General features: G+C 35.0%; 1 protein-coding gene across 1 annotated transcript; it reads left to right on the top strand.

Annotated features, from left to right (window-relative positions):
- The first annotated feature begins 249 nt into the window (after positions 1 to 249).
- TESMIN (testis expressed metallothionein like protein) lies at positions 250 to 14,364 on the top strand. The gene is given in 12 exon segments (XM_059826129.1): positions 250 to 590; positions 2,424 to 2,474; positions 2,830 to 2,882; positions 3,200 to 3,261; positions 4,545 to 4,703; positions 5,360 to 5,480; positions 7,243 to 7,319; positions 8,835 to 8,926; positions 10,250 to 10,352; positions 11,848 to 11,985; positions 12,536 to 12,711; positions 14,172 to 14,364. Coding segments are annotated over 12 exon segments (1,566 nt in total).
- The last annotated feature ends 3,052 nt before the right edge of the window (positions 14,365 to 17,416 follow it).

The following is a 17,416-nucleotide window of genomic DNA, read 5'->3' as shown; positions in this document are numbered from 1 at the left end:
TGTTGGCATGGTGGCCTGTATTTTCTGAAAGCTAGGTTCAGAACCCCAAAAACCTCTTCCAGCATTATAAGTTTCACAGTTATGTGTTAATTGGGTTGATCTTCAGTATTAAATGTATGTGTTGTTTGGTTAAGACTATTTCGTTCACTTGTAGATAAAAAAACTATTCAGAAGAATACTGAAATAGAAAATTTAATTATCTTCAACAAAAAGAATAAGTATGAAGCAGTTGACAGTCCATCCGTGAGTATGGAGAATCAGATATTGTTTGATATACGATCAGTAATAGACAGTGGACTTCTAACTGAAATATTTAGTCAAAATAGTCCTGTTGGTTCTGAAAACTTTAATCTGGAAACTGCAGTAATTAATAATTCCGTTGAAGAAGGATTGCTATCTAGTCAAGACAATCACTTACGCACTGGAAATGTGGGAGAGAGTTTGTCAGATCACTTCAAGTATCCACTTACCATTGAAAATCAAAATACAATAGTAAAAGCTGAAGTACCTCCACATGGAAAGAAAAGCTGTGATGATGAAGATCTTGAAAAATACAAGGAATTAAATCTTCCAGAAGAAGCTGAACATATGTATTCACCTTATCTGCCTTCAAATGGTGTCCACTTTCTTTCCTCTGTAGCGATCCACCATAAAAATTGCAGTGTTCCAACTTCAAGCATTTTCTCTCCAGAAGAAACAGTCAATCAAAATGTGAGAATGATACCAGTAAGGTTAAGTGAAATAGGAATTTTTGTATATTCATGCTTATTTGTGACTTAAATGTAGCCAATTGCCACATTAAAACTTCTGTGGGATCCACATAATATTTAAAGTTATGTCATAGCTTTTGTACTAGAACAAACTTAATAGTAAATACAGAAATAAATTTGGATCAATTAAATAATAAATGTTGAAATCAATTAAATAATCAATGCTGAAATAAATGTTGGATCAATTACTCTCTAGAAAGGTACGCAGCATAAAGCTTTTTGTGATGCTCACAGGACTAAATCCAACTGCTTCATGCAGGCTATTCATATATAGAATATTCACATGTCCTTGCATCTGTGTTTATAGCTGTAGACTATCATCTGAAGAAAACTCCAGATTTTAAGTTTGCACTGTGGCTGCTTCTAGAGGCGCACCAAGGTTTCCTCTGAGAAGCTATCTTGAAATAATTAAGTATACCAGTTGACATTTTTTCCTGTGAAAATATTTTGACAAACAGTGCTGTTCTCAGATTCAAAAATCAAAAACATTAAAAAAAAAACCCCAAAGCTCACAAAAACCACTTGGTTGAACGGGAGGTCTGATTTTCCCTTGCAGTATCCCACCGAGGTGCCAGGCTGAAACCAGGTGGCAGCTGCGGGGCTGTCTGTGCAGGAAACCTCCTGTCACAGAAATCATTGCTGGCACTGCCCGGCCCTGTGTGTTTCCCAGTGGCATATCATCCTGAGATGCTTGAGGTCTGCTGTGACAGTTACCTTATGTGTTTTGGTTTTCTTTCCGATTTTGGGTTACGGTTAGTTTAAAAGCATCTCTGGGTTGGAATGTTGTTTACACACATGCTCAATATTACCAGTAGTTCTTTAATAATCAAGACCTTCAATCTTTTGAACCGTTAATAAGATTCAAAAGACTGGTGGAAGCCTCTAGAAAATAAAGATGTGATTAAGGCGAAACAGTTGCTTTCTTCAAAGTCAAGTTGAAGATAATGAAAATTTGTTAGTCTCTGTACAAGGAGCTAAAAATGAGATTTAGAAAAAAATCTTTCTGACCAGCTCTCTTCCTAGTATCCTTACAGTTTATCACACTAAATCTGCATGTTTCCTTAATCTGCCCTGTTTCTTGAAGGTATTAGAACAAATTTCTAATCAGGTTATAAATAATTTTATTGAAATAAAGCAAGCTGATTGATTGTTTCTACACTGCTTGCTTACCCTCCTAAACTGCTGTCTATATTAAGAAGCAACACAGCACACACAGATAGAGAGCAAATTGTCCAGTTCGAACAATTCTCAATTCTAATTTGAAACTAGAAAATAGTTGGTTTCTGTCTTTGTTCCACTTTCTCTTCATTTGGTTTGTTTTGAAAATACAAATATAGGTATTAAGTATGATTATAATTGTAAATATGTTGAGCAGAAAATGCAGAAATAGTATTCAAGGTATATAACAATATCTGGTAATGCTGAATAGGCCACAGCATTTATGTGCTTAATTATTTAATGAAAATGTAAATAACTTCCAATTTTCAAGGTCACGTTAAGTCAGTTTTTTGTTTATTCATTTGGCTTTTTAAAAAGGAAACATTTAATACATAAAATAGTTATAAATAAAACATTCTTTTCTTCAGGTGTTCAGATCATTCATACCTCCAGTTGCAGGTGAGAATAAATCTATTTGTTATGATCAATTTAAAGGAATCCAAAACAGTACTATGCAGTTACAAACCTTGACCAATTGCTTAAACGGTAAGTGCCCCAAGTGATTGAGGGGGATTTTATTTTCTTTTTCTCTCCTTACAAGCTTAGGGAAGGATTTCAATAGCTAAATAAATTAATTTCTGGATTTGGCAAATTGCAGTATGAGCCTGCTCTGATAATGTTAATATAACTAAGGATGTTTGAAAGGAGAATGGACCACTGTTTGTTCATGTATGTTCATGTTGCTTCAACCATGTAGTTCAGTCTTACTTTTGATTTTCCCTTCCTCTCATACCTCCTCCCCATTACTTCAAGGGACTGTGAAGAAGATATTCCTTCTTGCAGCACAATTTTTTTTTGTTTGTTTAATTGAGTTGAACAATGTTTTTATTTCACTTCGAAGTTTGACCACCGGTTATGAAAGTTACGTGGTTTGCGCTGATGATGATGATGATGGTAAGCTTGTGAGCAGTTGTTTGATGTATTCTGCCCATAACCTGTTCACAATCCTGCTCAGGGTTAAACTGACTGCTAGATTTGATCTTACAAGGTAGTTTATCCTGAAGCTAATTTGATTTTACCAAATGGGCAAAACTGATCCAAACTGAAGACTGTTTTTCCCAGCAGGTCTGTGACAAAAGAATATTAAGTGTCTCTTTCACAAGAATGTAATGCTGTAGTGATATCAAAATCTCTTTTATTGATGCTGTAAAGGAGTTCTTGGCGTAAAACACTGACTTTTTTGTAAACAAAATGCACTTTATTTTATGTAGTAGAATCTTCCAGTGATATCTGTGGCTTACCTCAGACTAGTGCTTCTGTCTATGATGAAATAGTAAGTATGCATGCAAGATTTTATTATTATTGGAAGAATCTGTTCAAGTTTTGAATGTCTAAAATGGGATTTATTCTAAGTGCCAGAGGGTAAAAGGTTCTTTCAAACACTGTCCTATCTGATCTGTTCACAAAAGAGAGGGAAAGAAAAATGTTGCTCCGTAGATTTCCTCTCTGCAACATTGTGGAGGCAGAAAGAATAGCATCTGGGGTTTTCACCTCTTTCCGTTCCTGTTGGCTCAAGTCCAGTTGGCACCTGTCTGCCACTTGCACATTCTGGTTCCAGTTCAGGCCAGTTAGGGAGGGGGCTTCTCCTAAGGCCACCTGAACGCAAACTGCCTAGTGGAACTCTGCCAAATACCCTTGGGCAGCTGATTAGTATTTGAGCCTTTCTCACACGTGCAGTGTATGTAAAGGAACAGAGCTGAGGATGAAAATCTGGCTTTAACATTAGCATTCCATGCCTATGGAGAGATGTTCTTGGCAACTTAATTATTCTCTTAAAATACTTGAATTTTTCAAATATAATTTCCTAGATACGTGAAAACAAACTATAGAAATTCAGGTATTTCATGCAAGGGAGATTTCTGAAAATTACTGGAATTTTGTAGCCAGGTTTTTCAAGGTTGTCCATTTGGTGTTTTACAGTGTGTACTGATAGGGGCATGGCTTCATCTGGAAGTGTGGCTTTTGTGAAGATGACACTGTAGTAAGTTAGTGGATTGGCAAGATAGGTGATAAATTGGTTTTCAGCAAATGCAAGAGGTACCACATCTATGATGGATTGCTGTGACACACAGTAGTTGATCACCGTCACAAAAGTTCATTTTGGAACAGTCTGATTTAGAGGTATAACTGAGTTTGCAGTCCAGTCTCAGATGACTACGTTTTACTTAGACTAAATTCCGGAGATCCCCAGTCAAGTTATATAATTCAAGATTAATTCTCGTTTTGCATAATTTGCTGTGACTATTGCCTAACTTCTCCAAGGCAGTTTAGAAATCAGTTGATGCTTCATGATGTTGGAGACACTGAACGCCATTGTTACTGTGAAGTATGTTACTGTTCATTGTTATTCTTCAGGAATATTTTTACTTGAAATATAAGCAAAAATCATTCTGCTGTTGACAAGTAAATTAACTATTCTCAGTATTACATTTGAATACAATCCTTGCTTTGAAATATATTATTTATGCAGATAAATTTTTAAATTTATTGTATTTGCTTGGAATTTAAAGTAGATGTTAAAGCATGCCTGTTAAAATTTAAAACTTTATATTTCAGGCTGAGGTAAGAGATGCAGTTAGTAATGTTATCGAGAATCACCAAGACAGAGCAATTTTTCAGAGTTTAGATGTTGACGAGCCTGACTGCAAGTTAATAGAATTGCACAATGTAGCGGAGGAATCCAGATGTTCACACAGAAATGATTCCAACCCTGTGGTAATTATATCCTGTAATTGATAGCAAAATTATATGCTAGAGGCAATTAACTTGTTTGTACCACGGTAGCGTCAAAAAGTCCCACTTAGTAAGTGCTGTATCAAGAATAATAAGGCAGTCCCTTCTTTGGACTCACAGTCTAAATTTTATCTAGTTATAGTGCTACTTTATATATATAAAAACCATATTATTTTCTATTTAACAGCTGGAAACAAACAAAAAAAAAACAATGTGAAGATTACTTCATCTGAAGGAAAAGTCTTGATTTAAAAACACAGCTAAATAAATGAAATGAAACAGGAACAATTACAATGGCATGTTCTGGTTAAGGAACTGAATCTGAAGCCAGCACACTAAGAAATAGCTAGAATGTGCTCTATAAAGCCCCATGGAGCAATTTAGAGAACCAGGAATCCATATCACCTCACTTGGGGAGCTATAGTGTTAGATCTTAATAGCTGCTTCCAAAAATAAATTAAAATTAAGGGTCAAAAAGCAAACATCTTAATGCATAATGACCCATTTGTTTTGAGAGATTGCAGTCTGTGATTATGAAGCTTTATAAGACAGGTGGTACTCTTCTGAAAACCTTTATATCTATATGCTTAGAATTACAGTTTCTTAGAGGAAAGATCATCATTAGTTACTCATTCCAGGTTATCTGCCAGTTGGAAGGAGGTACTCAAATACTCTGTATAAACAGTTGTGGCACACAAGAACTAAAACCAGTTCATCTAATTCCTGACTATCATGACCAACATAATTATCTTCAATCAGGTACAATAAAAATGAAAATTATCCCTAGCCTGTCAGATAGAATATCATAGATTGTTAATGTGCAACTGCATGGGTGTATGTTCTTAAGCAGCAAGAGGGGGAGATGAGCCAAAGCTAATGTAGCTATCACCGGTTATTATTTTACTTTATTTTATAACTGAAAAATTGCTAGGCTCTTCAGTGTAATAAGAATGATGTAATGGATATGATGAATTTATTGAAAGTTTTTAATATACGGATTACTTTCCATATAAAGCACGTACAGCATAAGCACCTGCATACATTTTCATTTACCCTAGCTTGCCACCAAGTGTCACTGTTTCTCTGTAAATGAATAGTAGGGTTGAGGGCTATGGGCATACTTCAGCGTTGGGATTCAGGATGTCTCACCAATATTTACATAATTATGGGAACTTGAAATGCCATCAGTTTTTAAAGAAAGCGGTTTCTGAGGTCCTAAAGTTAATGCTAGCTAGACGGAGTAGCGCATTTTCATCTGAGCAGCAGCAAAGTATTTGAGTGTAGTTTAGTTTTAATTTAAATAAATATTTCTTTACCTAAATATAGCTTCCTCAAAAACATTCTTAACATTCTTTATTTCATTATTTACTATTATAATTTTATTACAGTGATGCATTTTGATGGCAATGCGAAAACAAAGCTTTTTAATATTAAGCACCATACAAGCACAGGTATTGCACTCAGTATCAATAGGTGCTGAGCGTGAGCATCTCTCAGCAGCTGCTCCAGGTATGGAGGCTGTTTACTTATATTTGTCAGAAGCCATCAGAAGAGTAAACCAGGCACATTCAAGTTAAAGGTCATGTTCCTTTATAAAACTCAAACTCATTCATTTCCTGTAACTTTAGGGAAGAAAAAGCTGAGGAGGAGTGCGCTGGCGTATGGTTTTAGTTTTTATCTGCTTAAGCTTCCCTCCGTTTTACTCATCATCACAGCAAGGAAAAGAATTAGGTCCAGAAATTATATCTAAAAGTTTCTAGGGACTAATCTTTTCAACTTTTGAATTAAGCAGTCCTTTGGCTTCCATTTTTTTTCTTTCTTTAGATGGGAAGGAAGTAGGTACAGGTATAAGATTCATCTTGTGATCTTACTACGACTGATGTTTGCTTTTTTTCTGCATAGGCTAGGATGCTCATGTACTTACCTGCAGTTCTTCACCAGGACTTAGATAAAGACTTACTTTTACAGCTATGGTTTTCTCCATGGGTTTTTACACAAGCTAAAGACCTCTGTTCCAGATGCTCTTTCAGAACTCTGGAAATTTGTAAAATAAGAACTCAGGATAAAGATATTTAATTGTTTCTGACATTTTTCTTACTTTATCAAAATATAAATAAGTCTATGGCATTTGAATTTAAATGTACTTGATGTCATAGAGTAAAAACATCCTATGTTCAAATTCCTAGCCGACAAATTGGTGGTGGGTTCTTCTGTCAGGGATATTTTTCTGTGGTCAGGTTTTTATTCTTTTTTTTTTGCAATGAGAAAAACATTTCTGGAGAGAAAACTTCTAGGTCTTTCATTGGCACTATTTATTGTAGAGTAAGTTTGGATTCAAAACTAAATTGTAGGAGAAAGTGCTTACAGAGGACAGCCAGCTTCAGGTAATTTTTTTTATTAACAAAAGAAGTTGAAAATACCAATTTGCCTGTATGTTTAATTCAAAAAATATTTATGCATAAATGAAACTTTATACACTGTGAGCAGTTCTGCTGTCCTCAGGTAAATGTCTTCTTTTCAGAGGTGGACAACCCTGTAACAGCTGTTCTGGGGCAGTTTTTGCCTGTTCCAAGTGAACTAGTTCTGAATGAACAAGAGGTAAAGAAGCTTTATCCTTTAAACTTGTTAAGTAAAATAACCACTCTTTTTCCTTTTCTTAAAATGGGTTGTTAAGTGTATGTTGGGAAGTAACAATTGTATGGATTTTCTGGAGATGGTTTAGCTAGTTTGGAGCACTCAGTATACTTTCTGCATATAAAGGTTTCTGATTTCAACATTTTCTAGAAGTAATACCAGAATTAAAAATACAGTTTTCCATAAGAAAAATAAATTTATTCCAGTTTTGAAACCTTGAATTTGGTATTATATAGATTATGTTATTTCTGAGAACCATTTTAAGACTCTTTTGGGGTGAAGGAAAGCACACTGACTTTTACCAGAAGAAGGGGTATATTTTCTTCCAGTAGGATTTTTTACACTCTTTTCTCTTGATTAGGACTTAACAGTCTTTATAATTTTTGTTAATTATTTTTTTTTGTTGATGAGAATTGAACAGAAGACTAAAAATCTCTGCAGATGTTTGGCTTCTCTTGTGTTACTTCCAACAGAGCTGGTAGCAAAAATCATTGCAAATTTTTAATTGTTAACTTTTGATTTGTGTGAAGTGAATATGTGATGTCAGTACAAACACAGAAAATGGTTTGTGGATAGCAGCCACTATCATAAAAGAGGGAAGAAAAAACCCAAGGGTCAGATCAAACAATGACCTGGGGAGTCTTTCATCTCTAAAGGCGGTATGGTCTGGAAATTGGTGCCTAAACATGCTGGAGCAGTATTGTAGACAGGCTTGTAATTCTTCTCTAACTTTATCCCAGATTAGTTGTTTCCTAGATTTCTTCTCTTGCTTTAAATATATTAATTTTCCTCTTCTTTATGGTCAGCTAGATTAATCACCTATTAAAATAACACTGATTTACAATTATTCACTGTCCCTCCATTACTGGTAATATCAGCATAACCCTAATTGTTCTTATCATAGAATCATAGAATCGTTTAGGTTGGAAAAGACCTTTAAGATCATCAAATCCAACCGTTAACCTAACACTGCTAAGTCCAAGTTCCCTTGTCTCTCTCCGTAACCGGGCCCTTATTAATCGTACGTCTGAAGAGACCACAGATCTGCAGTGTGTTTCTTGGCCTGTGAGCTGATTCTTTTTTTAATTTTACATAGTCTTCAATCAATTAGACGTCATATTGCAGCTGAACATAATGTAAATCATCAAGTCACTAGCCAGTTTCAATTGACTACTGGAATTAAAAGCAACTGAACCTAGAATTATCAGTAAATTGAAAATAGTGCACCAACACTGCAGCACTGAAAGCTGTTCTTGGTTCTTTGCACCGGCAAAAATGGGATTCCTGACATACTGAATGGTTTCCAAGAGGAGGTGCATGCCATTTTCATGACTCTACTTCCATGAGTTTTTATCAGTAACCTTGGCAATCAGATTATCCCTGAAGCATTTTGTTTGTGTTACTTTTTCTCTGTTAACTTAGAAGAGTATTTTTTAAGAAGTTAACATAAACAGGATATATGCATTTTATCTTGAACAGTTTGAAAATGGACCCTTACAACCAGTGGCTAGCACTGCCACGTTCCATCTAGAACAAAATCTGCAGGGACCAGTGAAAATGACCTCAGAGGGGTAAGATGCATGAAACATCTTACATGCATGACCACTTTTGAATTTTAAACCGGAAATGACTCCTAGACATTTTCATGTTGCATAGCTGCTTCTCTCTTGTAACAAAAATGCAGTTCTGTAACAATGTTTTGTGTGTATATCTTGGTAGCCATGATGCCAGTTGCTGGGCAATGAAGACTATGTAGCATGGTTTCAGGTTTTCTTAGGATCAGTGCAATTGTGCTGTCCGTTTGCCTGAAAAGCATTTAATTTTCAAAGTTAATTGATACGTTTCTAAATCTAATTAGCATGTGGTTAGCCTGTATTTCTAACACTAATGGAATTCTTTTGATAATATTTAATTGCAGGTCATTTTTAAATAAGAGGCAGATGCAACCCCAGTGTGAAAGGTGAGAGAGCTTTGCAGTTGCACCACCATTACCAGGTTGTATGACTAAGGGCAGACCTGTCCCGAGTAGTGACAGCTGGTGGATAGACAGAGATTACAGGTTGCTTATTCTCTTTTTCTCACACATTCTGTGAGGCCACACTTGTTAAATAGCACCAACGTTGGTGTAAAAAAATGAAATCAGTATTTATTGTTTCAAAACTATAGAACAATTAGTTTTCATTGTAGTTGTATTTGTATTTTTTTTTCTAATTTTTTTCCTTTTTCAACCTGTGTAGCTTACCTTTTGGTTCAGGGGTTACAAAGTCTAAGAAACCGTGTAACTGCACAAAATCTCAGTGTCTTAAATTGTAAGTAATAGTTTATAAACATTTAATAAATGCTAATAACAGTATATAGATGAAGGGACAAACATACAAGAAATTTGTGCTTTAAAATGAACAGTACATACATGTCAAAAATTACTCATCTGACACTGAATTAGAAAGATCCACAGCTGATGTAAACTAGTGTCTCACAAGCTCAGAATTTGATGCAGAGGTGTAGATGACTGCATGTAATCCAAAGTAGGAAAAATAGACTAATTGTTCAGAGCGTATCTGGAAAACCCTATATAGAATGTAAATGCTGTATACTAAAATACAATTTCTCTGTCTTGCTGCTGCTCTCATACATAAATAATATGCACAGAGATGTATACACGATAATTAAAGTTTAATTCATTGATGGGCTGCGTGTATTTTACAAAACGTAAAATTGAAAGAGAGAGAGAAGCTCTTTGTCTAGGTTTGGATGTGATTAAATTACAGAGGAAGGAACATTTTTCATGAGTAGAAACTGAACATTCTGCCTAGAATTAGAATTTAAATTAAAAAATTTACACTTAAACTAGTTAATTTTTTTATTTCTTATGTTATTTTACATGTTAATCATAGATATTGTGATTGCTTTGCCAATGGTGATTTTTGCAACAACTGTAACTGCAATAATTGCCACAACAATCAACTTCATGAAACTGAGCGATTTAAAGCCATTAAGGTAAAAGAAAAAAAAGTACAGTACACATTGGTATCAGCTTCATGTATGAAAAATGTAGCAGTATTGTTTTTTCCACTAGCTACAATATTTGATATATGGTATTTTTAACCTAAATAAAGCCAAGTGTTGCCTCTGTATTATTCTTACATAAAGAAATTTAGGAATTTCTTTCCTTCGTTTTACAGAACTTCTGATACTTTGGATTAAAACTAGTGATGTGTTAACTGAATGATAATTTTTATTCTTGGAAGGAAGTATTCAAACCCACATTTAATTTCAGAAAATTTTTTCACTTGAAGGAAAATTTAATGTATCCCAAAGTCAGACAGTAGTTAAAGAAAAACAAATTATTACTATCCAAATTATTATTCTCATTGACAGATCTTCTGCAGTTGTGTGTGTTAGTCTTTCTGGTTGACCCATGCAGCAATGCAAAGTTGGCTCTCCTGGCAGCGACACTGAACCCTGCAGTGTAGAAGCAGGTTGCTTCTACATTTGGAGACTGATTTTATTAGTGGAATAAATAATAATATGTGGGCTAATTTTTGTGTGTATATCAAACTGCACAATCTGGGCAATAATTTAATCTAATATATATGTTATGTTTTGTAAGTTTTAAAGTGATAATGAAAAGTCTTATTCTGCTACTGATGCTTTAAGGATATATTAATGGCTTTGTGCTTCTTGTATGCAACTCTTCAGAACTCTTTTTTGTATTATTCACATCATTTCGGGATTATACAAGACGTTGATCTAATTAGAGTTAGAGTTTTGCCACATCCAACCAGTCAAAGTCACGGCAGTTTTTGCTGTCAATATGCAACAACCAGTTTTCAAATCAGATGCTCATCTGTAGTTCACCTGATGGGGTTGTTGGTGTCTAAGCAGTCCTTTCACTGCTGTAGATGGCATCTTGTAGAGCATAATAGATCTTGTTTGTCACTGACAAAAGCATACCTGTGCCATCCATAAATGTTGTACATAATGGGCATATAACCTCTTTAACCTGCCTTTTAGTAGTCCATGGCATTCTGAGGTCTTGGGACCTAATTAAAACCTGCTGTTCCAATCCAGTGCTGATTTCAGCGAGTGGTCTTTGTATTGGACCATTAATAAAACAAGGTATGTTTAAAATTCTGAGGTGTATGTAACTGTGTATGCAAGAGTTCTTTCTTCACTGAGAACTTTTTATTTCTGATGAAAGTAGCATCGGCAGTGAAAGAAAACCAACCCCAAGAGAATAGTAGATGGGTCATTTAGGTTATTCCACAAAAACAATGTAAGTTGCTTCCCGTGGTAGAGCCAAGTCAGCTTAGTGTTCTGGAATCTTTGAATTCCGGCTCTCATGTGCCATGGAAGACTCCTTTATCCATGGGCTTCAACCACCAATAATGAGAGTGGAAAGTAAGAACTTAATTAAACATTGGATCACAGCCATTCAGGTGTTTAAAAACATTTATTTGAATTTCTCATAATCTAGCAATTTTTGTTTTAGGCCTGTCTTGATAGAAACCCAGAAGCTTTCTTACCAAAGATTGGGAAAAGGAAACTAGGAGAAATTAAACCTCACCATAACAAAGGATGTAATTGCAAGCGCTCAGGATGCCTCAAGAATTATTGTGAGTGCTTTGAGGTGCGTCAGGTGAACTTTCCTCTCATCAGTTACTACCTTAACATTGACTATATTCTGTAACAAGCAGTTGCTAAAAATAATCACTTCCTTCTTTGCATTTTTCATCATAAGACTTTTTGAACATAGGAGGCACAGTGTCTTTCTTGTCATGTCTTTAAAGAATTGAATCTGGCTGAGTTGATCAGCTGAAATTTTTGGTATCAGGAGCTCTCAGCCAATGCCTTGCTCCTGAAGAAATGAGGAATGGTTTTCTTCTAATCCTGGTAGTTTCTTTGCATCTGTGGTATTTTGATATCTTGCAAAGTTATCCACAAATTGAGGGGAGGAGTGATTTGTCCATGTACAGAACATCAATCTCCAGAGAGAAATCCATGGAAAAAAAACCTGTCTTGCTTCCTTACTGTATTGATACTGATGGTCTCGCTCTGAGAGTATCCAAGACCAGCACATCTAGAATAAGCCCCTGGTGGTATAGCTCCAATGGTTGCTCAATTGTATGTTTAATTTAAGATTTATACAATTTTTATTCTAAGTATTCTATATTTGCCAGGCTAAAATTATGTGTTCCTCTATTTGCAAATGCATTGATTGCAAAAATTATGAAGAAAGTCCAGATGAAAAAAAACAGCTGAATGTGCTAAACTACATGGACACTGGAAATAATGAAGGAAATAGCTCAGTTTTAACATCAACATTCAAAACATTACCAAACTTGAAGACAGACAGGTGAATATTTGGAAATGGCGATGCATAATCCATTGGTCTGACTTCATTAATTTTTCGTGTAACCATTATCATAATTATCTAAGAAATAGTGACTAAAATGGCAGATGGCTTATATACAAGGAATCACTTCACATAGCATTTGCTATCTGGTTTCTATAAATAAAAGAGTATCTAAAGTAGAGGCTATAACTACCCCTTAAGAATATAGTATACAGAGTTCAGGGATATATATATTAGTTCTGCTTACAAAACAGCAGTTATTTATATATTGATCACATACTTCATTCTCTCAACTTTTTTTCCCCGTTAGCTACTTTATCTTTTTCCTTCAGTTTCTCTGTTCTTCAGTTTTTCTATGTTCAAGCATTCATTTCTAACAAAACCTTGACCAAAGAATTACTAAGAAAATTACGTTATTAATATGTTTGTGATGTTCATTTAATAAGCATGTTTATGTCACTGCTTCTTTCCCATCTCTTCTTCCTTTGGTCCACCTCCTGTCAATTTTGTTTGTGTTGGCAATTTGGATTGTAAAATAATTCTAAGAAGCCTGTACTATCCTGATGTTGTTATGCTTTCTAACGCAGTTGTAGCCTAATCTCTATTTTTCGTTGGTTTATAGTCATTTACCTAATAAATAGAAACCCCTGTTAATAACAATTAAAATTAATTAAACCACCTCTTAATTGATTGTAGGGAGCTTTACTCCAGGCTCTAAGATTTTTGGTTTGCATACATCATTTTCTTTGCTTCTTTGCATCAACCATTACCTTGAAATTCTTACATTAATTCAATTTTGAAAATACTTTCTGATTATCTATTTTTAAAATATTTTAATAATTTCTGCTGTTGGTAGTGTATTGATGGGGTAGATGGTGCCAAGTTATGTCTTTGCTTGAATCGCACAGTAGGATGAGTTACGTTATTAATATAGTAGAATGAGTTATGATGCTAATGACTGGTAGTTTCAAGAGTTTTTTCAAAGCAAGGCTGCTAAGGTGCCATTCACGGAATCCTTGAGGGGCTTGATGCTGTTTCCTTTAACAGCAGTAGACTGAGTTTACATTTAGTACCTCCTAGACCCTGACTAAGCCTTTTTAACACATTTCCTTGTACATGAGGCAGGATCTGACTATTGCGTGCAGATGGAGGAAGAGGCTTGTTGTATAACCTTTCTCTGTCTGCACCTGTTGGGCAGCTTTTGCATAGATTAAATATGTAGCGTGAACACAGTCTTCCATGTGATAAATTAGAAAAACTCAGAAACAATCTGTTAGAAGCAGAAGCTATTCAGTGTAGAACAGTGAAATTCCAAGGATGTATCTTACAGTAACAGTGCAGCTATTCTGATTCAGCTCTGTGCATTCCAACTCTTAACTGAGTTTTGCAGTTTGTCTTTTAAATTATTTTGTCTATTTAAAATGGAGATATTTCATATTAGTTTCTTTTTCCCCTGTCAGGAAACCAGCTGTATGTATATCTTGGGAAGAAGTGAAAGCAGTATGTGCTTGTCTCCTGGTGCAAGCTGAAGAGGCAGAAAAAAGAGGTTACTCTGCCTGTCTAGCTGAGCAGATGATCATGGAGGAGTTTGGGGGATGTTTATCCCAGATCCTACATGCATAATTAAAATCTAAAGGACTGAAAGTTGAATGATGTTCAATGTATTATAAAGTCATTAAGTATTAATATGGATAGGTTGCCGTAGTCTCCACAATTTTGCTACTTAATGCTCTTACTTTGATCTTTCATAGGAATAATTTCATTGACTTCAGCTGAATTCTTTCTGGAATTATGCTGGTGTAAGTGAAACCAGCACCACATCCAGTATTTTTCCGAGTAACTTAATACTGTAGAAAGCTTATTATATTTTCTGCTAAAACAGATTTTCTCTATAGGTAGGGCTTTGTGAGCCGATTCTTCAGTCTTTACCTAGATGCTTATTAAAAGTAAGTTTAACTTAAAATTACTTCATTGGATGTTTAGGTGAGTGGAGATGCAGTAAAAACTGAGTAAGAATTTGCTCTCTTAGTTTGGTTATCTTATGAATTGTGAAACAATTCAATTTCCAGTGGTAATAGACAAATCTACTAAGTTTAGCTTTGAGTCTTCTCTGTTTTGGCAACTTATTTCTGCTGTCTGCAGATGTACTATTTTTGGAAAACAGAGCAATGTTGTCAGTAGGTTTGGTATTTACTGTTGGAAAAAAACCCCATACCAGACTTTGTTCAACATTAGATTTGTTAGACAGATGAGCCTCATAAAGAATAGGAGGAAGATTACCTCCTTTTTACTCCTATTGCAAAGCACAAGAGTTTGTGATGGGAAAATCTTTTACGTACATAGCATTTAGGATTTAAATTTGCTGAATCCTACATTTGCAATCCAGTTTCCCTTAAAGCTTGGAATACCTTTTGTTTAATTACTCATTTTTCTTATGTAGACATTTTCTCTGTGACGTTTCTTCCTGTTCTCATTCTCACTGTTGGGATAATAGCAGATTTTATTTTCTCTAACAGGAGTAAGATACTTGCTGCCATGTTTCTGGAAAAGAAAAAAAAAATAAAAATTGTCATCTAAATAAATTGACAGATTATATAAAAATTAATGCTCTTTGTTTTTAGACATTTTATGCTAAGTTCGTAATATATGCTTAGATATTTTTGGCATTTATGCTTAAAAGAATAAAGATATTCTCCATGTCTTGTTGATTCATGAAAAATTCTTGCCAGGACAGTAGGTGAGACTGCTTAATAAGAGGGTGGGCTTTTTTATTAGTGGTAGTTGATATGTGAATGGATTTGCTGCTGGAGGTTGCTGAAGGTCACAGGAGAAAATGGATTCTCAAAGTGTTCCATACGTGATACGCTTCACCCCTTCCTGGGCCCTTCAATTCCTAAGATGATTTCTCTTGGTTTTGGAATTAATACCTACATAAAGGCATCATCTTAAAAAGTATTTGTCCCCAGATAGAGTCACTATGAGGTCATAAATCAGAAGAGCATACAAGGGCTGTAGAGTCAATAGACCCTCCATAAGGAAGCAAAGTGTGAAAAAAAGAAGAAACCAGCTTGTGTTGCTAAATCATGCCTTGAAATCAACTCACTAAAATTCCCAGTGGAGGTGAAGTTCAGTAGGATTAACACTAGTACATAAGAAACTAGAGTTAGGACTAGTGATGTAAGTATGGATTAAAAATAGCAATTAGGAATAGCAATGCAAAATAAAATGAAAAATTATTGGGAGGAGTAGAAAAAGATAAATACATTGTAAGAGGGACTGTTAGAATCCTTGGAAAACTGAATTTAGTATAATACAGTCTCATCTTCAGATGCATCTTAATTTGAATACACACAGCAGGAGACAGTGCCATGATACAAAATGGCAAGTTATTAAGCCCAAAAGAGAGATGAGCTCAAATAACGACATAAAAACAATTAGAAAGAAAAATCTGAAGATTTTGACTAGTCAAGAGGTTGCAAAATAATAAAGAATGAGGAAAAAGTTAAAAGAAATAATGCAGAGAATTGAAATGGAGTTAGAGTGGGACAGGTAAGAAAATTCTAACACGAAAAGTAAAGGATAGGAGTGCAGGGGAGAGATAGAAAGAGCATAGAAAGGGAAATGAACAAAGAAGACATGAGCTACAGCTTTGAGTAACACCCCTAGGCTCTCGTCTCTGATAAACATGATACATATAATGCTGAGACTTTCACCCAAGGTGCCAGCTAAGAAGCCTTGAGGGAAAATTTCTGCATTTTCTGCATAAATTTTGCAGTCACTGTATAAATGAGATGGGCATAAATGAAATTAATATCGATTTGATAATAAAAAATACAAGGCACTAGAATGTGTAAGAGTTTACACTGAAGCAACAAAAACCCAACTACTAGATGTAAAAAGCTGAAATTAATTATCTTTTTCATTAGAGAGAGGTAAAACCGATTTGATTTAATATTTTTTTATATTACAGATGGTATAAACTCAGTCTGTAAAAACACTCCCAGGCTCTGGTGACTAGGATTGTAATTATATTCTGAAAACAAAAAAATAAATACAAAGCAGTAGTTGGTAATATATGATGTAATACACAAGCCTAGCAGAAGCAATTTCTGTAATTGTTAACAGACTGAAAAACTCTGTCAAAGAGGGTTATATATTCAGTAAGGAAAGCTGGAACTAGCTTTGTGCTCTTACAAGTAATGCTTTTTGCGGTCAGTGGTGAAATTATTTGAGAACAACATTGACACAGCCACACATTTCTTCCTGAAACAGCCAGGTAGGAAATACGCATCAGTTTTCTTAACTAAGTGTAGCCCTTTTGTGCTAAAGAAAGGTTTGGTTTCATAACAAAGGTGAAAACTGTCTTGGGGAAAAGGGCGCCAGAAATCCAGTCCTGGGTAGGTCAAGGGGTTGACAACTGTACAGAAAAGATTGAGAAGAAAAACTTTAACCGAATAGAATTGGAACATGTGGGTACTATATTGGGGGGAAAATAGCTTTTCAAATAAGTGGATAATTTGCCTTTCTCTTTACAAGGATCTTGGAAATTAGGTGCTAATGAATGGAACTTCTTCAAATGGCTTTACGTGAGCAAGAAGAACTAAGCAGAATTGCCTTCAGTCACTGCTGCTTCATCTAGCAAAATAAACCCTGGCCCCAGCAAATAAATAAAAAGGAAAAGCATAGCTAGGAGATGAAGCATGGA

This window comes from Gavia stellata, chromosome 17 (genome assembly GCF_030936135.1).
Source record: "Gavia stellata isolate bGavSte3 chromosome 17, bGavSte3.hap2, whole genome shotgun sequence".
Lineage (NCBI taxonomy): Eukaryota > Metazoa > Chordata > Aves > Gaviiformes > Gaviidae > Gavia > Gavia stellata.
Note: the sequence above shows the minus strand (reverse complement) of the source record. Positions and strands in the feature narration are given on the sequence as shown.